Genomic DNA, 22,128 nt, shown 5'->3' with positions numbered 1-22,128 from the left:
GTACCCAATACCCCTGAACCGGGCCTCTTAAAAGGGCTCACAGTTAATTCTGTATTATGTGAATTTTACCTGAATCTAAAGGCATCCCCCACACTACCCCCAGGTGGTGTCAGAGTACTGGAGTGGAGTCTGCTGCTCACCCAGGGACCCAACACCTCCCCTCCAGCCCCGTCCCTCGCAGCTCGCTCCCCCAAAACACATAGCGTGTTACCTGAGCCGCGGGTTCTGTGCGAGGCTCTGCACGCGGGCCCAGGCATGGTTGTTCCGTGGCTGCAGCTCTACGGGGACTTTCAGGGGCAGGCGCACTGGCTTCTGGTCCTCTTCGTCACTCAAGCCTGCAACAGGAAAGGGCCATGAGAGCCTGGCACAGACGGACCCTGATGAGAAGGTGAAGTCCTCAGCCAGACAGCTAAGGGACCCAGAGAGGAGCAAGGGGAAAACAGCCCTCAGTGAAAGTGGGACTGGCAGGAGCCCCAGCAAGGACCTGGTCTAAAGGTGCCAGCATGGCCAGCTGCACATCTGCTACACCAGAGCCGCGGACCGGCCATGGGAGACTTGCCCTGACACCTCTGATGCTCCGTTGAGGACGGCTGGGACTTCATAGCTGGACTTGACCCACGAGAGGACACACCGCTATGACACGGGGTTTCGAGTCCAGGAGCTGCCTGCTGGCAGGACTGGATCATGCAGGCTCAGCCACCGTGTTCCAGCTCAGCCCGGCTGGAGCCAGACAGTGAGCCTCCCCAATGGGAGTGAGCCCCAGGTGCGCGGCCCAGCCCAGCCCGTGTCTGACGTACCGTCCGGGTCACAGAGCTTCTTCAGGGCACGGCACATGGGCGCTTTGATCCGCAGGTTCCTCCCTTTGTACCGAACTGTGGTGGCCCTGGAGAGGAGTGTTAAAGAAGCGCTGAGGCCTCTAAATGAACAGTCACTCCCACCCCACGCAGTAACTACGGGCCCCGGCTAAGCAAACACCCTGGCCTCCAGGGCTCATGCTCGGCCCCACGAGGGGGCCCCACACGTCCCCAAGAAGCTCCTGGAATCGTAGGCAGATGCGCATGACAAACGACAGAGCTGACTCTGGACCTTCCCGAGCACATGTCATGCTGCAAAGAGGGCACCTGCTGTTCAGGATGTACCCTGCCCTCCTGCCTGGTGACCCCGAGAGCCCTCTCACTGGAGCCCCAATCGGATGTCAGAAGGAATGCCCCTTCCCCTCCTCCAGGTCCCCAGAGCAGAAGGGCTCACCCACCTCTACACGACCTCTCAACCCGCCCCTAGGTGACCACCTCTGCAGGTCAGTGACATTCCCTAGTCAGTCCCTCTGCAAACCACACTAGGGGGGCCCAGAGAGGACGGGACATTGGAGGCCAGCAGGCATGAGTGCAACATGCTTGTGCTCCCCACACTGATCTGCAGGCAGGGCCACAGATATGGGTGACACTCTACCTGAATACTGCTGTGACAGTAACTTATATAATGTTAGGATTACATAAATTAAAGAAATACTACTACTAACTAATGAAAGGAATATGAAAACCATAAAAAATAGCTCCCTCTAAGAAACACATTTGGAGTGCTTTGGGAATAATAAAGGTAGATTGTTTTTAAAAGATGGCAGACAAATTAAGTGTGAGCAAGACAACTATGAAAAATGACAGGGAAGGACCTTGCAGTCCCACTGCTTTGAGAGCCTACATTCTTGTTCCACTTGAAAACAGGAAATCACAAATGATGCATCTTGGCTAGAGCTTCCAAATAAAAACACGACAGAACTCCGAGGAGCAAGCCACCAAGAAAAGGTGTTGGCCAGCCGCCAAATGGTTGGTGAACAAACCTAAGTTTATGTTTTACGAAAGGTTCAAGGTCCGTCTATATTGTTTTTATGACCCTGCTTTGTTTTTTACCTGTTTTTTAAAAATCGAATTACAATATTGTGTTAGTTTCAGATGTATAGCCAAGTGATTCTGTTATACACATATACATCCTTTATTGATTCTTAGAGTATATTTCAATATTATAAGATACTGAATATAGTTCCCTCTGCTACACAGTAAACCCTTCTCTACTTTATATATGGTAATGTGGATCTGTTAATCCCAAACTCTTAATTTATCCCTCCACCTCACCCCCCTGCCTCTGGTAACCATAAGTTTGTTTTCTATGTCTGTGAGTCTGTTTCTGTATTGTAAGTAAGTTCATTCGTAATATTTTTTAGATTCCACATATGTCAGAGAATGTTTTGTCTATGTTCTCTTCTAGGAGTTTTATGGTGTCGTATCTTATATTTAAGTTTTTTTTGTTTTGTTTTGTTTTGTTTTTGTGGTACGCGGGCCTCTCACTGTTGTGGCCTCACCCGTTGCGGAGCACAGGCTCCGGACGCACAGGCTCAGCGGCCATAGCTCACGGGCCCAGCCACTCCACGGCATGTGGGATCCTCCCAGACCGGGGCATGAACCCATGTCCCCTGAATCGGCAGGTGGACTCTCAACCATTGTGCCACCAGGGAAGCCCATATTTAAGTTTTTAAGCCATTTTGAATTTGTTTTTGTGTATGGTGGGAGGGAGTGTTCTAACTTCATTGATTTACATGCGGCTGTCCAGCTTTCCCAACACCACTTGCTATAGAGACTGTCTTTTCTCTATTGCATATTCTTGCCTCTTTTGTCAAAGATTAATTGACCATAGGTGTGTGGGTTTACTTATAGGCTCTCCATTCTATTCCATTGATCTATATGTCTGCTTTTGTGCCAATACTACACTGTTTTGATTACTGTAGCTCTGTAGTATTGTCTGAAGTCTGGAAGAGTTATGCCTCCAGCTTTGTTCTTTTTCCTCAGGATTGCTTTGGCAACTCTGGGTCTTTTGTGGTTCCATGTAAATTTTAGGATTATTTGTTCTAGCTCTGTGAAAAATGTCGTGGGTAATTTGATAGGGATCACAATAAATCTATAGATTGGTTTGCACAGTATGGCCATTTTAACTATATTAATTCTTCCAATCCAAGAGCATGGGATAACTTTCCATTTTCTTGAATCATTTTTTATTTGCTTTATCAGTGTTTTATAGTTTTCAACATATAAGTTTTTCACCTCCTTGGTCAGGTTTATTCCTAAGTTGTTTTATTTTTTTTTGGTGGGAGGGGTGTGATTTTAAACAGGATTTTTTTTTTTAAACTTTCTCTTTCTGATTTTTCATTGTTAGGGTAAAGAAATGCAACAGATTTCTGTATATTAATCTTGTATCCTGCTACCTTACTGAATTCATTTATCAGTTCTAATAGTTTTTGTGCTGAGCCTTTAGGGTTTTCTACACAGAGAATCACGTCATCTGCATATAATGATAATTTTACCTCTTCTAATCTGGATACCTTTTATTTCTTTTTCTTGTCCAATTGCTGTGGCTAGGACTTACAATACTATGTTAAGTAGAAGTGGTGAGAGTGGGCATCCTTGTCTTGTTCCAGAATTTAGTGGAAAGGCATTCAGCTTTTTGTCATTTGGTATTATGCTGGCTGTGGGTTTGTCATAAATGGTTTTTATTATGTTGAGATATGTTCCCTCTATACCCACTTTGGTGACAGTCAAATGCTTTTTTTGCCATCTAGTGAGATGATCATGTGGTTTTTGCCTTTTCTTTTGTTGATGTGGTGAATCGCACTGACTGATTCGCATATGTTGAACCATCCTGTGACCCTGGGATGAATCGAACTTGATGGTGATGTATGATCTTTTTTATGTGTTGCTGGATTCAGTTTGCTCATATTTTGCTGAGAGTTTTTGCATCTAAATTTGTCAAAGATACTGGCCTGTAATTTTCTTTTTTGGTAGTGTCTTTGTCTGGTTTTGGTATCAGGGTGATGGTGGCTTCATAGATTGACTTTGGAAGTGTTCCCTCTTCAATCTTTTAGAAGCATTTGAGAAGAATAGGTCTAAGTTCTTTGTATGTTTGGTAGAATCCCCCAGTGAAGCCATCTGGTCCTGCACTTTTGTTTTGAGGGAGCATTTTTATTACAGATTCTATTTCATTTCCAGTGATTGGTCTGTTCAAATTATCTGTTTCTTCTTGATTCAGTTTTGGTGGGCTATGTATACCTAGAAACTTGTCCATTTCTTCTAGGTTGTCCATTTTGTTGGAATGTACTGTTGGCTCACGGGCCCAGCCGCTCCGCGGCATATGGGATCCTCCCGGACCGGGGCACGAACCCGTGTCCCCCGCATCGGCAAGCGGACTCTCAACCACTGTGCCACCAGGGAAGCCCCATAATATTTTTAAATGATTTTTTATATTTCTGAGATATCAGTTGTTATTTCTCCTCTTTCATTTCTTATTTTATTTGGCTCCCCTCTCTTTTCTTCTTGGTGAGCCTGCCAGAGGTTTGTCAATCTTGTTTGTCCTTTAAAAAAAAAAACAGCTCTTGGTTTTACTGACTTTTTTTCTATTTTTAAATCTCTATTTACTTCCTCTCTGATCTTTATTATTCCTTCCTTCTACTGACTTTAGCTTTTGTTTGTTCTTCTTTTTCTAATTCTTTTAGGTGGTAGGTTAGGTTTACTTGGGATTTTTCTTGTTTTTTGAGGAAAGCCTGTATCACTATGAACTTTTCAGGACTGCTTTTGCTATAGATTTTGTATGGCTGTGTTTTCATTGCCTTGAGGGTTTTTTAAATTGTTTTTTTGTTTTTCCTCTTTGATTTCATCACTGACCCACTTGTTATTTCACAGCATGTTCTTTAGTCTCTGTGTAATATTTTTTTTCTCATTTCTCTTCCTGTGGTTGATTTCTATTTCATGCTGTTGTGGTCAGAAAAGATGCCTGAAATAATTTCTATTCTCTTAAATTTGTTGAGGTTTGTTTTGTGTCCTACTATGTGGTCTACCCTAGAGAATGTTCCATGTACACTTAAAAAGAATGTATATTCTCGGTTTTTTAAAATGTAATGTCCTATAGATATCAATCAAGTCTAACTGTTCTACTGTGTCATTTAGGATCTCTGTTGCCTCACTGATTTTCTGTCTGGAAGATCTGTCCGTTGATGTCAGTGGGGTGTTAAAGTCTCCTACTATTATTGTACTCCCATTAATTTCTCCCTTTGTGTCTGTTAGTATTTGTTTTATGTATACAGGTGCTCCTATATTAGGTGCATACATATGTTAATGACTGTGAGATCTCCTTCTCGAACTGATCCTTTTACTGCTATATAGTGTCCTTCTTTCTCTCTCTTTATGGTCTTTTTTTTTTTTTTTTTGGCTGCGCCATGTGGCATCTTAGTTCCTCAACCAGGGATTGAACCTGGGCCACAGCAGTGAAAGCACTGAGTCCTAACCAATGGACAGCCAGGGAATTCCCTATGGCCTTTGTTTTAAAGTCTATTTTGTCTGAGTATTGCTATCCCTGCTTTCTTGTCATTTGCATGAAATATCTTTTTCCATTCCCTCACTTTCAATCTATAACGTGTCTTTCTCTCTAAAGTGGGCAGTCTGTTGTAGGTTCTTGTTTTACTATCCAATCTGCCACTCTGTGTCTTTTGATCAGAACATTTAGTCCATTGACATTTAAAGTAATTACTGACAAGTATGTATTGATTTCCATTTTAAACAGTGTTTTCCAGTTGACTTTGTATTTCTTTGTTCTTTTCTTCTTTTCGTTTTTCCTTTTGTGGCTTGATGGTTTTCTTTTGTATCATTCTTGAGTTCCTTTCTGTTCGGTTTTTGTGAATATACTGCATGTTTTTGATTTGTGGTTACCCTGGTTTTCAAGTATGTTAACCCATAACTGTATCTACTTGCTTTAAACTGGTAGTCATAGAAGCTCAAACACATTCTAAAAGATCTGCATTTTCTTAATTTCCTCCCCCATATTTTGTGATTGTGAGGTCTTATTTTACATCTTCGTGTTTATCCTTTTGCTGTTCATTGTAGTTATAATCGCTTTCATAGATTTTTTTTATTATTTTTAAATCTATGTGCTGGTGGGACTTCCCTGGTGGCACAGTAATTAAGAATCCGCCTGACAATGCAGGGGAAATGGGATTGAGCCTGAAACAAGAAGACCTCACATGTCACAGAGCAACAAAGCCTGTGCGCCACAACTACTGAGCCTGCGCTCTAGAGCCCGTGTGCCGCAACTACTGAAGCCCGTGCACCCAGAGCCTGTGCTCCACAACAAGAGAAGCCACCACAATGAGAAGCCCGTGCACCACAACGAAGAGTGGCCCCCGCTCACCACAACTAAAGAAAGCCTGCATGCAGCAACAAAGACCCAACACAGGCAGAGATAAATACATAAATAAATAAATAAAATTTAAATATATATATATATAATAGGATAAACTTGCTGTGGAGTTAGGGAACCAAACAGCTTTAAAAAAATAAATAATAATCTATGTACTAGCTTATTTAAAGTGACCTTCAATCCTTTTATGTATTTCCCTTTCCTACTGTGATGTTTCCCTTTCCTATAGATTCTTGTTTCTCTTTTATTTAGAGAAGACCTTTCAATATTCTTTTTAGGATAAGTTTAGTATTGCTGTATTCCTTTAGTTTTTGCTTGTCTGAGAAATTCTTTATCTCTCCTTCAGTTCTAAATGATAATCCTGCTGGGTAGAGTATCCCTGGTTGCAGGTTTTTCCCTTTCAAGACTTTGAATTTATCTTGCCACTCCCTTCTGGCCTTTAAAAATTTCTGTAGAGAAATCAGCTGATAGCCTTATGTGGGTTCCTTTGTAACTGTTTTTCTCTTGCTGTCTTTACAATCCTCTCTTTAACTTTTTTTTTTTTTTGCGGTACGTGGGCCTCTCACTGTTGTGGCCTCTCCCGTTGCAGAGCACAGGCTCCGGACGCGCAGCCTTAGCGACCATGGCTCACAGGCCCAGCCGCTCCGTGGCATGTGGGATCCTCCCAGACCGGGGCACAAACCCGTGTCCCCTGCATCGGCAGGCGGACTCTCAACCACTGCGCCACCAGGGAAGCACCCTCTTTAACTTTTGTCATTTTAACTATGATATGTCTTAGAGTAGGTCTGTTTGGGTTCATACTGTTTTGGACCCTCTGTGCTTCCTGTCCCTTGATATGTTTCCTTCTTTAGGTTTGGGAAGTTTTCAGCTATAATCTCTTCAAATACATTTTTGATCCCCTTTTTTCTTTCTTCTCCTTCTGGAATTCCTTTTATGTGTAGACTGGCACACTTTATATTAATCCATAGATCTCATATGTTGCTTTCATTTTTTTTCATTTGTCTGTCTGCTGTTTTGATTGGGTGATTTCTGTTATTCTATCTTCCAGATCACTTATTCATTCTTCTACATTATTTAGTTTGCTATTTACTGTCTTTAGCTCAGTTTTCATCTTGGTAATTGAGTTGTCTGATTTTGACTGGTTCCTCTTTATACTTTCTAGATCCTTATGACAGTGATCTACATTTCTAACAACAGTCTTTCTTAATTCCTTCAGCATTTTTATTACCTCCTTTTTGAGCTCAGGGTTTGGTAGACTAGAGAGATCTGTTTCATCATTTGTTCTCTCAGAGGATTTCTCTTGTTCTTTTACTTTATTTATTTTTTTAAAGATTTAAAAGTCTTATTTCTACAAATCACAGCTGATGAACATGAAACCTTCATACGTGGGCACCACTCTGCAGGAACAGCTGTTCCCAGGAAAGGGGTGGCTTGACATGCAGAAACCTGCGCAGTCCAAAGTCCAGGGCGGAGTAGGGTCAGGGGGCCCAAGGGCCTCTGCCAGAGCAGGCCCAGCAGCCACAGAGCATGCACTTGATGATCCGGTCCACTGACAAACGCAGTTTGTCCCCAAATCGGTGTTCCATGTCTGAATGCACCTCAGGCAGCATGATTTCTCATACACCTGCTTTTTCCGTTCTGCGATTAGGTTTTACCTGCATAGCCTTCTTTGATACAATACTCATATAGTTCTTTTTATGGCTTTCCGCTTTTAGAAGAGATCAAAAATATAGTGGGTTTTCTGGTAGTGGATCTTGAAGATGGGCCACAGAGATTCCACTTTCCTCTTTTCCTCATGAGGTTCTGTTTCAGCTTCTCTCATCTTTTGATCTAATTCATCCAATGTTGGCTCCATCAACTCCCAGTCATCTAGGGGAGCTTTCCAGCTTCTTCTGACTTTAGGCATTTTTCCCACAAGATAATTTGCAAAGATCTTAGCGTCTGGTTCCCAAGAGTATAACAGAAAGATCCCTGGTCTCTTCAGTTACAGACGTAGGTTCTTGTCCAGCTCTACCAATCAGTACATGACTTTGGGGAGATCACATTCCCTCTCTGGTCCTCAGTCTTATCAGAACCTCTGTCGCTGTCGGATGCCCCTTCTCTATCCTCTTGTTCTTTTAACTGGGAGTAGTTTCCCTGCTTTTTCATTTTACTTATATTTCTCCAGTTATCTGGACAAGAAAACTCCAGGAAGCCAGCTCCCCTGCCATTGTGTTAGGAGGGGAGATTCAGAGAGGATGGGAGTCTGCAGGGACCAAGGCCTCCACTGAGACCAAGTGCTTGAGTCTTAACCACCTCAACCCTGGGGAAATACAGGCAGCAGAGCGCTCCCAGGGATGTGCTGATGAGGCTGGAGTGGGGGTGCAGGAGTGGGAACCAGGAACATCAAGTCAGTTCTTAATCGCCTCCAATGAAGGGTGCTGGGAACAAGTGGATGTTTCTGCCATCCATCTCAAACAAAACACAACAGTAGCAGGAAAGATTTAAAGAGCAGGGGGAGCCGTGTCACGTGGCACTTGTGTTTGTGATAACCACATTTTCCGTTAAACTGTTTTGTGACTTCCTTTTTTTTTTTTTAGTGAAACTGAACAGCCCTTGCTTTATGTAGAGAACCATTCCGAGGTTACGAGCCCCTTCCCTTTCTCACAAATGGAAGTTCTATGAGCAGCCTGAGACTGGAGCCGGCATAGGTGAAGCCTGGCCCCAGCCCAGGCTGCAGAGGTGCACCTGCAGGAGAATCAGGTCCTGCCCTCTGTCTGATGGAACAATGCGGAGGGTCCTATTTGAATCCTCCACTAGTGTCACAAAACAGGCAACAGAGTAATCCCTCTATGTGCATGGGAGTCAGGCTTTCCTTTCTGATATGAGGCTCATTTTCTTCTCTGCAAAGTTACTTGATAAATCTAATAAGCATGTGCTAAGTTCTATGCTGCTGGGTCTGTGACCAATGTAGTAAGATTCAACTTTAGAGCTTTTCTCAATTCATTTACTCCTTAATCCAATTCTACCGTTTTATAACAAAGGGAGATTGACAGTTAACTGGAAAAGGTCTGCATGAGAGGCAGGAACAGGAAGTTAGTTAAATACTCAATGCTTTTTGATCTTAAGTCAAGGAGTACTTTTCCACAGGCACCTTACTAATTTCCCCCACCTCTGTCTCACTTTTACAGGCCTTTTGCTTTGTTCTTAAAAACTGATGATGTGTTGGCGAAAGAACACACAGTAAATCAACGGAACAGAATTTCAAGTCTGGAAATAGACCCACATAGCACAGTCAACAGACCTGAGATGAAGGTGAAAAAGCAGCTAATGGAGGAAGGATGGACCCTCCAGCAGAGGGGGCCAAAACAACCGGACACCCACAGGCCACAAACTGAACCTTGGCATAAACATCACATCGTGTATAAAAGTTAATTCAGAGGGGATTGTGGATTTATATGTCAGACCATAAAACTTTTAGAAGAAAACATAGGAAAAAACTTCATGACCTCAAGTTAAGCAATGACTTCTTAGATGTGACACTGAAAGCACAATCCATAAATGAAAAAGATGACAAACTGGACTTCATCACAGCTGAAAACGTCTACCCCGTGAAGGACACTGCTAAAGAGAGTGAGAAGGCGGGCCACAGACTGGGAGGAAAGATTGGCAAATCGACTACCTGACAAAAGGTTTGTGTCTGGAATATATAAAGGACACTCTAAACGCAATGGGCACAAGATTTGAAGAGGCACCTCACCAAAGAAGATACACAGATGGCCAATGAGCATAACAATGGTGTTCAACATCACTAGTCCTCAGGGAAACGAAGTCAAAACCACAATGAGACACCCCTTCACCACTGGGTGAAGAACAGACTAAACACACCAAGTGTGGGGAGCACCTGGAACCCCACCTGGAAAGCAGGCTGGCAGCTCCTTATAAAGTCTGCATGTGCTCACCACCTCCTCCCCTGGGGATTTGCTCAGGCAAGATGACACAAAAAGCTGGAGGCCAATGCCGAGTCATTTACTCTCTGCAAACAGCCTGTGTCCCTCACTGGGGGTTGGATCAACAGACCACAGAACAGCCATACTAGGGACACTACTCCACAGAGGCATGGACCACAGACCCACGCAGCCACATGGACAAATCTCAGGATGTACTGCTGAGTGGAAGATGCCAACCTTGGAAGGCCACACACAGTACAACCTCACTGAGATGACATTCCGGGAAAGGCGTGTATGCACAACACTGCTCGAACATCTCAGACCCTGGAGCAAACATAGCTTCCACCTGATGGGCACAGGGCAGGTGTGAGGGTAGGAAGGAAAGCCAGATGCTAAAGCTGCAGCAGGTGAATAGGGAGGTGCAATAGACAACCCCCAGGGCTAAGGCTGGTGGCCTCTCTTCCTACTTGCCTCTGACCACCCCCCACACCTCTGGGAGGCTCCATGTGCCCAGTGGTACCAGCTGGCCAGGCCACCTTCACTCCTCGGCCGCTGGGGAGAATCATTGCTCTTTCACATGGCAGTGATACGTACAACCTAGTCACTCTCAGGCCTGGCTCCAAACTGATGGTAGTTCATAGACACAGAGCCTGGAGGGTCCAACATGAGCCTCTGTAAGGTCAGACACTGGGCTGGAGCCAAAGCAGAAATGCACACAGTCAACCTGGCAGGGACTCAACCTGAGGGATGGGGGCTCGCTGGTCGTCCAACACCAGGCCGAGGGAGGAAAACAACTAGGGTGCAAGACAACGTCCTGCTGATGTAGCAGAGGCCAGGGAAACTTCCCAGGGATGGCTCGACCTACAGGACAGCTGGCCATCGAGCAGCAGGGGCCTGGGGATGGCGGGCGGGTCCATCTAAGATGAGGAGTGGAAAGGTCCACGTGGGAGCGCAGAGGCTCTGATGGGGTGAGTGGGAGGGACAGGGTGGCTGCCAATGAGGACCCCACACCGGGTGAGAAATCCAGACCATGTAATGGGGGATGGTCAGGCTGTGACGTGGAGTCCAGCACAGCTACAGTGCTGAGGGACTAGGCCACAGCAGCCATGAGAGAGGCAAAGGGCTGCGAGAGACGGACAGGCCCGCCTGCCATGCTTCCAACTACTTGCAGAGAAGAGTGAGAGGCGCTGACTGAGAGACCCTCAGAGTGCAAGGTCGGGGGCATCCTTCCCAGGAAGAGATGCTGGAGGCTTCCAGCTGGAACACAGGAAACATCCAGGCCGTTAATGGGACTTGTACGTCGAGGCAGAGAAATGGGGGACAAGTCAGATCTGGGATCCTTCACCCAGAAAAGGTAACAGAGGCCCTGAGAAGAGTTAAAGTAGCCAAAGGAGAGGGTGCAGGGACAGGAGAGCCTGGGGGCAGTGCCGAGACAGCCCCAGGAGGGCGGTTCCGGAAGCTGGAGAGAAGCTCAGGGTCAGACACCTGGCTGGTGCCCAGGGACCTACTAGCAAGGCTGTCAGAGTGCAGGGGGCAGCAGGCAAGCCAAAGGGCCACTGGGCAACTCAAGGACAGGGCACTGTGGCTTTTCCATGCAGCAAGTCCTGGTACGGCCTCTCTGGGGCAGAAACGGTCACAGCAGTCAGGTCAGAGCTGCGTGGGGGTTCCCAGTGGTTTTGTGTGATCGGGAGGCCAGGAGTGTGAGAGCAGAACAGAGTCAGACTCAGCTTGACCTCGAGAGGCACAAGGAGGAACGGCAGGCAGAGGAAGCGCGGGAGGACCATAAACATGCACCAGGAAGGCCGGGAGGGCAGGCCTTCTAGAAGCAAAGGAGACCCCCACACCATGAAATGTACAATGTTGAGGAAAAGAGTGAGACAGTGAGAAGGTGAGGGCTGAGTGGAGACCCGCAGAAGAACAAGGACGGGGCCCCCAGGACGGGGAGAAGCTGGGGGCAGGTCAATCAGTTCCCCGGGCTGGCCACCTCCTCACGGGCAGATGCTTAACTGTGAGGGTGTCAGGGCTAACTCTGAGGACTTCAGGATTTAATGGTCCTCACTGAGAAAAGGGGAGAAAACTGCACATATTTCGAGGTCTATATTTGAGAGAAAAGTGCAAATTCCCACAAGGAGCCGGCCTGCCTCACACACAGCTCTACTCACCCAGCCTGAATGAGCTCATTCAGTTTTGTGGCGTTCTTGTCGTCCATGCCTTTGATGGAAAAACAAACACACGTGAACATCAAGTAGTCAGGAGCGAAGCCCAGCAAGACCCCACATAATAATCTCCAACGCAGACTCCAAACCACTCAATGGGGTAGTAAAGGTCTTCCACAGTTAAGACCCCATGTTAGCTGCAGGCCCTCCCCCAGGGCCTGCACACGTCACCTGTGCTGAGAGCACTGTCTTTGCCCACCTGGACATCCTCGGGGAGGGGACCACTCCCACCTCTGCACAGCTCATCACGCCTCCAAACCCCCGCCCCAGCCCCCCTGCCACGCTGGACTGCCCCAGTCAGAGACTCCCCTTTCTCCGGGCCCACCTTGCCCCACGCACTCTTGTCCTGCGTGGCTCCTGGGTTACCTGTGGGCCCGCCTCCGTCAGCTCTGAACTACGGACTGACACCCTGCGTGTTTACTAGAGCAGACGCTCCTTTCCTCTGCCCCACCCCCCACTCATTGCTGCCCTCAGGACATGCGAGATAGAAGTGTAGTAATCAGGTAAAAGGAGGATGGAGGTGGTACATATGTGCAGGCCACTGTGAGATTCTTTGAACCCTGCTGAATATTTGGGGAATAAAACACAACGGGCCACAAACACGCAGCCAGGCTGAAAACCAAAGACAAGGACAAAACCTTAAAAGCAGGCGGAGAAAAACAACGCATCCCCTACAGAGGAGAAAGGACATAAATGGCCAGTGACCTCTCAGCCATGAAGAAAAAACTGTCATCAAAATCCCACATCCGGCAAAAATACCTTTTAAGAACAAAGATGAAATAAAGACTTTTCAGATAAATGATAATGGAAAGAATTCACAGCCGGCACAGAGGCATGGTGAGAAAGCCTGAAGGAAGCCCAGCAGGCTGAAGGGACATGTGCCAGATGGAAACGGATCTTCAGGAAATAGTGCTTGGCACCAGGGAGGGCAAACGCAGACCCCATCCCTAAACAAGCCAGATGCAACCCTGCCCTCCAACAGCATGGACCACACAAGCACAGTCAGCGTAAGTGACCGCTGGGGCTATGTGTGAGCATGTGACACGAGAGCCAGCCTGTCGGGGACGTTCATGGACCTGTGAGCTGAGACCAAAGGGGAGGGAAGGGCTCACAGGTCCTGCATCCGGCAGCCTGGAGGGACAGAGTGACAGACAGAAGGCCCGGAGGGTGGGACCACCACAACTTCGGGGTTCAAGTCACCAGATGGGAGCACCATGTAAGCAACCTCCCTTTGAAGAGAAGCCATTTCAACCAACTGGTGAGGACTGCAGACAGCCAAGGTCTTCCCCGGCCTGTCCTGATACCCACATGGCACCAGGCCTGGGGCAAAGTGTGACTTGTCACTCAATAGCCCAGGAGGCTTGAATGGTCATCCGTTTCCATCAAAACTGAGGGTCCTCAGGCCCTTTTCAAGGGGGAACGCCGCCCAGCTCACGCAGCTGCTGTGACACAAGGTGAGGTGTGTCAAAGGACCAGGAACCAAGCAAAGACTCAGTCTATGTCTTAAGAATCGGATGTCTGGAGACCTCAGTTACAAAAAGTATGTTAACAAAGAGCACGCTCTGACCACTGGAGCTCAGACACGTGTTCCCAGTAGCCCAGAAAAGGCTACCACTGTGTGCAGGGCACGCAGACAACTGCCCATCCCAGCGAGCTCCTTCCCCAACAAACCTTCACCAAAATACACAATAGTGTCCCAGCAGGTGGATCAGTGGGTGGGTGCAGTGGGGGCTCAGAATGAGGGCCCCACCAGGGTGGAGTGCTGTGAAGCAGCTTTGGGAGCCCCAAGCCCAGGTGGGGCCTCACGGGGATGTGCGTGCATGCATGTGTGTGTGTGTGTGCATATGTGTGTACACGTGCACTTGAGTGCTGCTGGACCAAGAGGGACCAACCAGGTGTCACCAGCAGGAGCAGATGAGCTGGAGGGGACGCCAGGCAGGAAGACGCGCTGAAGTCCAAGTGCAGAGGCCCCTTGGGTTGGGGGACCCAGGTGACATCCCAAGGGTAACAGGAAGCTGACAAGAGGATGAGGCCTGCCTCCTGTGGGGAGCACTCAGGCTGGGATGCTGGGATGTGGGAGATGGAGGACGGGGCCCCAGCATGTTGCCAGGACCAGGAGTATTTTAGGTCAAGGTCAGAGAGGAGGATGGACAAGGAAGCAGGGATTCCAGGGGGTGGGGCCCCAGAGCCCCCCTCAACAGCACTCAAAGCAGGAGCCGGGGGTTTTTTTAAGTAAGTCGTCAGCCTGCAGGAGCATGGGGTGGGGAGCCAGGCCGCCTGTCCCTTCCTTCGGAGACTCCTGGACTTCTTGCCTGTTTCAGGAAGGGCGGGTCACCCAGGGAATGCCCGCCCTGCCCGCCCTCCTGCCCGGCTATGACGTGTTAGGTGACAGCTTACAATCATCTCATAGTGTCTCATTTAAACTTCAGAGTGGCCCTGCGGGTGTGTGCCCTTCCAACCCACGTGACAGGCGGACAACTGGGGGCTGGAGAGGCGAGGCTGAGGCCTCTTCTCTGTGGTCACATGTGGAGGCCAGAGCACCTGTGCATCTAAAAGGAATCTAGTTACAAGGAGATGCTCAGAGCAAGGCAAAGGGAGGGGCCTAGACCCTTCAGTGTACCAGGGTCGGGAAAGGCCAGAAAGTGGGGGCTGTTCTAGGTCAAGACTCAAGAGACACAGCAGCTGTGAGTGGGCACTGTTCCCGATAGGCATGCCCTGCCTGGCATGGTGGGACGCACTGGGAGATCTGAGTTTGGGCAGGATACCAGGTGAGGCTGTGGTACCCACTTGATAAATCTTAAATGTGCTTGCTGGGCATGCAGGAGAATGTCGTTGTTCACTAGGGCCAATGGCTGAGGGGTTTAGAGGGGGCTCAGACGGGTGCAACTTACAGTCACACAGCTGAGCAAGAAAAAATGCAAGTGTGTGGAGGAGGGACAGGAACGGGAGAGACAGTAACACAAACAAGGCCAAGGTTCAGGACCCATGAATCTAAATGATGGTATGTGGGGGTTGTTACATTCTCCTTCGATTTTTCGGTATATTAAAACGTTCTGTGCGTTAAAATGTTTTCAAAATGTAAGTCGGAGAGAAAACAGAAGAGCCCCCAGTACTAAAACTCCAACTGTAAGAGGATAGCAGGCAGGCCCTGCCGGGAGGAGGCCACCCATGAACAAAGGGTACTCACAGCCCCCGATCTTCTTGCGCAGCTCCCCATAGCAGATCAGGCCATACAGCTCCTGGGACGACTTCTTCAGCCCGCGAGAGAACACTGAAATTGAGGAAAGGTTGCGGCTTTAGAAGGAGAAAACACAGATGTGCGGGGCTTGCCCAGCTTGTGCACACCAGGGTGCTGGGGGACACTTCTTGGCTTTGACCACTGCACCATGGACCATGGGGCGTTAACATCAGGGGATACTGGGCAGAGTACACGGCAACATGGTGCTGTTTTTGCAATTTTCAAAATAAAAAGTTAAAAGAGAAAAAGGGGGTGGTTTAGAAAACTAGTCGTAACAGGCAGAGCAATTTCCCCAGAGAGGAAAACAGGACGTCCAGCATGGCCGGCTCCCGCGAGGCTGAGGAGGGTCAGGACCACCTTCTCTGTGCACAGAACCCACCCAAGCTCAATGAGGGGCTGGCAGCACTGGAACCAAGGAGGCCCACCTCTCATGCCTCCTGGGACGACAGACAACTTGCCCCAGGCCTGGGGCCAGAAGGAAGAGGAAATGTGGCTTGAGTGCTCCAGACGCCCCCTTGCTTGTCAGCAGCAGACCACAGCGTGATTTGGGAGGCAACACCCAGGGTTAAGCCAGCCCATGTATAGCCTGCTCGTGGCTGGAGGAGACCACATCACCAGGTATGAGCAGAAGTGCTGAGGGAGGCTCCAGAGGCTCTGTAACAGACTGATTCGGCCCCGATGCTCGCCCTGGACACCTACCTGCAGGCATCTCTGACGCCAGGAAAGAAATCCTCACGTGCTCAAGCCACTGTTACCTTGAGTGTAAAGCCTGACGGCGCCTTGTAAGTCTGGTTACTGCCCAGTTGGCCCCTTTCTGATCATCTCACAGGGCAGTGACCACTGCCATGTGTCCCTCTCACAACTGTTCTCTCCCCAGAGACCCCCTTTCAAAGATCTGGCTGTGTGTGATTACAACAATAGGAAAGGAAAAGAAAAGTGTATTAGTAAATAGAAAGTAAAGTTCTGAATGAATGACCTAAAACAAGGATTCTGAACCTCGGATAGCCTCTGAGGAGCCTGGGGCTCTGCTAAGATCACACGCCAACCATTCCCGAAGGTTCTCCTGAGAGAAAGACCGACAGTCTCAGCAGACTCTTACAGGGACCACTACTTGGGAACCTTACGATCCACTATGCAGTCGATAAACAAATGTGGGCTTTCAGACAATGGAACAGTACTCAGCCATAGAAAGGAATGAACGGACCCTACAAAAGCCTAACACACCGTACAACCTGGAAGCACCTGGAAAACATCATGCTCAGTGAAAGAAACCGGACACTAAAGGCTCCGCATTGTATGACTCCGCTGATATGAAGCGTCCAGGAGAGACAAAGATCTGTGGCTCCGTGGTTGCCGGGGCTGGGGGAGGGGCTGCAAAACAGCTGCACAGCGTGGAACCCAGTGTGACCACCAGTGCAGCACCAAGAGGCGGGCAGGCCTCTGGCCTCACACGGTCAACCGGCTGCCACCAGCTCTGAAAGGTGATCAGGACCAGCGAGAGACCTCGGTGCAGCCCTCGGCTCAACAGAAAGAAGGCACTTCCCATGGGGCCACACCGGGACACCAAGGGCATGTGGGTCAGGCAGAAGACACTACAGAGGGGCTTCCCTGGTGGCGCAGTGGTTAAGAATCCGCCTGCCAATGCAGGGGACAAGGGTTCGAGCCCTGGTCTGGGAAGATCCCACATGCCACAGAGCAACTAAGCCCATGTGCCACAACTACTGATCCTGCACTCTAGAGCCTGTAAGCCACAACTACTGAGCCTGTGTGCTGCAACTACTGAAGCCCATGTGCCTAGAGCCCATGCTCTGTAACAAGAGAAGCCACTGCAATGAGAAGCCCGTGTACTGCAATGAAGAGTAGCCCCGGCTCACTGCAACTAGAGAAAGCCCAAGCGCAGCAACGAAGACCCAACGCAGCCAAAAATAAATAAATTTTTTAAAAAAAGTTTAAGAAAAGAAGACACTGCAGAGAAGGGAGAATGGCGCCAGCAGGGCTGACCATGCAGAGCTAACTGTGGAACTGAGGGCGGCTGATGCATCCACCCTTCATCCAAGTTGGAAAAAGGGCTGAAGGGGAATGATACCTCCAGTGGGGGAGGGGAGTTTAGGAGGCTGTCCAGCAGGGGGAGGTGACAAAAATGCCCAGGAAAGACACATCCACTCTAGATGTCCCACAGAGCCTAGTGTGGCTGCCCTGTGACACGCCTCTGGACCTCAGGGCAGACGATGCACCACGTCCACACCGGGAGCCTAGGTGGTCCACTCTGCCCATAGCCTGGTGGCGGTGAAAGCACAGAACGTGCTAGAGCACGGCTCCGGGAATGACCCCCCACCGCCTGATCTCCAGGTAGCTTCCTACCCACTTCCTCTTCTCGTGTTGCTGAGGTCTTCACATTGGAAGTGAGTGTTTCGAGACCAGCCAAAGCAGATGAAAGACCTGCTCTCGTGGAATGACTTTCAGAAAGAACAGACTATGTAACAACAAAAAAAAGAAATGCGGAAGACAGAGAAAGAGTCAAACAGCTAAAACTCGTTTCTGCGTGCCAGCCGGGATGGAGGGAGGGTGTTCGTGATGATGACAGATATTAACAACAGCACACTGGACTCGACAGGACCAGAGTCGATATTTTCAAATCAACTAGGGATGTGAGCAACAGTCTGAGCTAAGGATGGGCACAGCCAGCAGAAACAGACTCCGTGGAGACGGCCTGACAAAGAACAAAATGCTGCCAACTTGCCACAAAGCATCACAGCCATCGAGAGGCTTACGTTCATGGCCACATGGACACTGAGAGCACACGTGCATGCGCCCACGCGCACATGCACACGCACACACACCAGTAGCAAGACTTGTGGGTCAGACTGAGGGACTGCTGCAAAGCGTGGAAACTGAGCGCCCACTTCCCAGGGTCCCTAGAAGGAGCAGCAACCTCACTACACAGATATGGCACTAGAAGAGGTTGGAGCCACCATTCTCTTTGTGTTGTATCTTCCTCATCAAGATGTCAGGCTGGACGGGCGGCCCCTGAAGCAGAAGGCTTTTAAGCAGGAAAGATACCTTAAAAAGACTCGTGAGAAGCAAAAGGATTTAACTGGCCAGAGAGAACCTCGGTGGGGTCATAAACTCAGCAGAAAGCAAGCACTGCACGTGGGGCCTTGCATGAAACAGGACTTGCCCAGAGCAACATGCACTCATCTGTCAGGTACTCCTTTCTGCCTTTGTCATGGACAGAACCAGATGGGAAATGCGGGGAGAGGCAGACAGACCCCCAGGACAGAGGGCCGGACACACACCTTCCAGGAGGGTTGTCAGACAGTGCTGTGACAGGATGTTCACAATGAGACAATTAGCAGTAACGTTAGTATAATTTTACCTCAATTGTGTGAATTTATCTGAAGAAGAGTGCTATATGAATAAAGATATCCACCCTGTGTTATTTAAAAACACTATAAGTGACTTCCAAATCCAAAAGGAAAGGTAAAATGTATTCATTTGTAGTATCTCCACTCAAACAAATACATTTAATAAAAAACACATGGAGGGCTCCCCTGGTGGCACAGTGGTTGAGAATCTGCCGCCGATGCAGGGGACACGGGTTCGAGCCCTGGTCTGGGAGGATCCCACATGCCGCGGAGCAACTGGGCCCGTGAGCCACAGCTACTGAGCCTGCGCATCTGGAACCTGTGCTTCACAACAAGAGGCCGTGACAGTGAGAGGACCACGATGAAGAGTGGCCCCCGCTCGTCAAAACTGGAAAAAGCCCTCGCACAGAAATGAAGACCCAACAGAGCCAAAAATAAATAAATATACATATATATACATATATATATACATATACATATATATATATATATATATGTATATATATATATATACACACACACCACACGGAGGGACTTCCCTGGTGGTCCAGTGGTTAAGAATCCACCTTCCTACGCAGGGGACGCAGGCTCAAGCCCTGGTCAGGGAACTAAGATCTCACATGCCATGCCACAACTACTGAGCCCACGTGCCACAAACAGAAAGAAGCCCGTGCACCACAACGAAAGATACCGCATGCCGCTACTAAGACCTGATGCAGCCAAATTTTAAAAAAATTAACTAATTAATTAAAGAACTGATCACCAAGCATTAGGTTAAGAAAACTTACTAATACTGAAAAAACTAAAACAGATGTCATTTAAAAAACAAACACATGGAGAAATTCTACATCGACATGAAAAGGTGGTGTGAAAACAGTACTTGTAAGGCAGACAAAAGTCAGGAGACAGAGCGAGAGGGGTACAATGGGAAGAGGATGCTGCCTGGACTCGGACCTCCACTCCCCGCATTGTTGGGGTGGACAGGGGCCAGGGCCTCCACCGCCGAGCTGGGGCTTTCTCCTCCACCCGAGCAAGCGCATTACAGGCACCTCCAGGGAAGAGCATGCCACGTGCCCAACCACAGGCGGCAGTGGGGACAAGAGAGGATTCAGGGGAGGATTTCTGGGACAACTGACACAGGAGCTGATTCCTGGTGAACAGGTTAGGGAGGACGACCCAGGTGGGAGTGGCAGGAGTGTGGCAGGAGTCAAGGTGTGAAGGAAAGTGCAGGTAAGGAGGCAGGTGACTCCATTGCCGGGGCCGTGACAGGTCATGGTGCGGGTCTCTAGTGGGGCAGAGGAAGGGGGCTCAGGCAAGGGAGCAGCCAGGCAGATTAACATTTTGTGTGGATCTCACAGCTCAAAGGCTGGGTTACGAAGGGCAGGACCAGCAGCACTGGTCTAGGGCAGGACCAAGGCAGGCCAGGTGGTGAGAACAGATCTGAGAAGCTCGGAGTAGAACCAGAAACACTGACAGGTGAGTAAGAGGTGCCCCCAAAGATTCAAAGGGAAATACATTCAGGGGACAGTGTCGTAGGACAGAACCAGATGGGGATTCCCTGGCGGTCCAGTGGTTAGGACTCTGCGCTTTCACTGCTGGGGCCCGGGTTCAGTCCCTGGTCAGGGAACTAAGATCCTGCAAGCCACGTGGCGTGGCCAAAAACAAAACAAAACAAAAAAAAAGATAGAAGCAGATGGGAAATGCAGTGACCATAACAACCATCACCAGACCCTGGGACCTCCCAGTCCCTGAGAGCCCCAGTGCTGGCCGGTGGCAGGGAGGAAGGACTTCTCCAGGGCAGAGGACAGCAAATCACAGGCCAGATCCGGCCCAAGGGCTCTATTTTTAAACAGGCAAATGCAGCAACATGTGTTCCTCTATGTATTATCCACAACGAGCTAGAAAGCAGAGTGAAGTGGTTTCAATAAAGACCATAAAACCCCAAAGCCAAAAATATCTATATTCACCATCTGACCTTTTACAGAAAAAGACAGCTTGAATCACTGTCTCTGGGCTTTCCTAAGGCCGGAGGAGGAATCCCTGGCCCTGGCATCCCGACCTAAGGGAAAGCCAGCCAGGAGAGCCAGATGGGTCAGCGGGGGGAGGCTAGGACACACTGACTGGCCAAGAGAACACCTGCAGGGTACAGACAAAGGTACAAAGGGGAGTAATGTGACCACAGCAACCATGATTAATCTGGATCAGAACTGATGTTATTTGGAGGGTGTGTCAGAAATCAGTGCAGTCAGTGGAAGCACACATGTGGAGAGACCGATCGACGAGAGAAGCAGCAGGAACGACACAGACACAGGATTCTCCTGGCGTGCGGACACAGGAGGCAGCAATTCCTCCCCTTAGGACAGAGATGCTCTGAGCAGGAAGTCAGAACCGCACCTGGCGATGACCTAGACTAATGAATTAAAGATGAAGCCACGGATCTAGGGGAAGATGGCATAAGAGTAAGACGCGGAGATTACCTTCCTCCCCACAGATACATCAGAAATACATCTACACGTGGAACAACCCCTACAGAACACCTACTGAATGCTGGCAGAAGACCTCAGACCTCCCAAAACCTGGGCTGGGCAAAAGAATAAACAGAGACAAAAGAATAGGGACGGGACCTGCACCAGTGGGAGAGAGCCGTGAAGAAGGAAAGGTTTCCACACACTAGGAGCCCCTTCGAGGGCGGAGACTGCGGGTGGCAGAGGGGGGAAGCTTTGGAGCCGCGGAGGAGAGCGCAGCAACAGGGGTGCTGGAGGGCAAAGCGGAGAGATTCCCGCACAGAGGATCAGGGCCGACCGGCACTCACCAGGCCGAGAGGCTTGCCTGCTCACCCACCGGGGCAGGCAGGGCTGGGGGTTGAGGCTCGGGCGCCGGGATGGGGTTGGCGGTGTGAACACAGCCTGCAGGGGGTTAGTGCACCACGGCTAGCCGGGAGGGAATCCAGGAAAAAGTCTGGAGCTGCTGAAGAGGCAAGAGACGTTTTCTTTCCTCTTTGTGTCCCAGTGCTCGAGGAGATAGGATTAAGAGCGCTACTTAAAGGAGCTCCAGAGACAGGCGTGAGCCAGGGCTAACAGCACGGACCCCAGAGACAGGCATGAGACACTAAGGCTGCTGCTGCCGCCACCAAGAAGCCTGTGTGC

At 49.1% G+C, this 22,128-nt stretch overlaps 1 protein-coding gene across 1 annotated transcript in view; it reads right to left on the bottom strand.

Moving 5' to 3' along the window:
• Positions 1-22,128, bottom strand: part of CRAMP1 (cramped chromatin regulator 1) — a 57,170-nt gene that overhangs the window by 17,381 nt on the left and 17,661 nt on the right. Inside the window, exons 4-7 of the mRNA XM_024759435.1 lie at positions 15,567-15,650; positions 12,326-12,374; positions 798-883; positions 212-335 (exon numbers count right to left, since the gene is read on the bottom strand). Coding sequence (XP_024615203.1) covers positions 212-335; positions 798-883; positions 12,326-12,374; positions 15,567-15,650 — 343 coding nt within the window. The remainder of the gene's footprint in view (positions 1-211; positions 336-797; positions 884-12,325; positions 12,375-15,566; positions 15,651-22,128) is intronic.

Source organism: Neophocaena asiaeorientalis, unplaced genomic scaffold, assembly GCF_003031525.2.
Source record: "Neophocaena asiaeorientalis asiaeorientalis breed wild unplaced genomic scaffold, Neophocaena_asiaeorientalis_V1.1 scaffold254, whole genome shotgun sequence".
NCBI lineage: Eukaryota > Metazoa > Chordata > Mammalia > Artiodactyla > Phocoenidae > Neophocaena > Neophocaena asiaeorientalis.
This window is presented reverse-complemented; position numbering and strand designations above follow the sequence as displayed.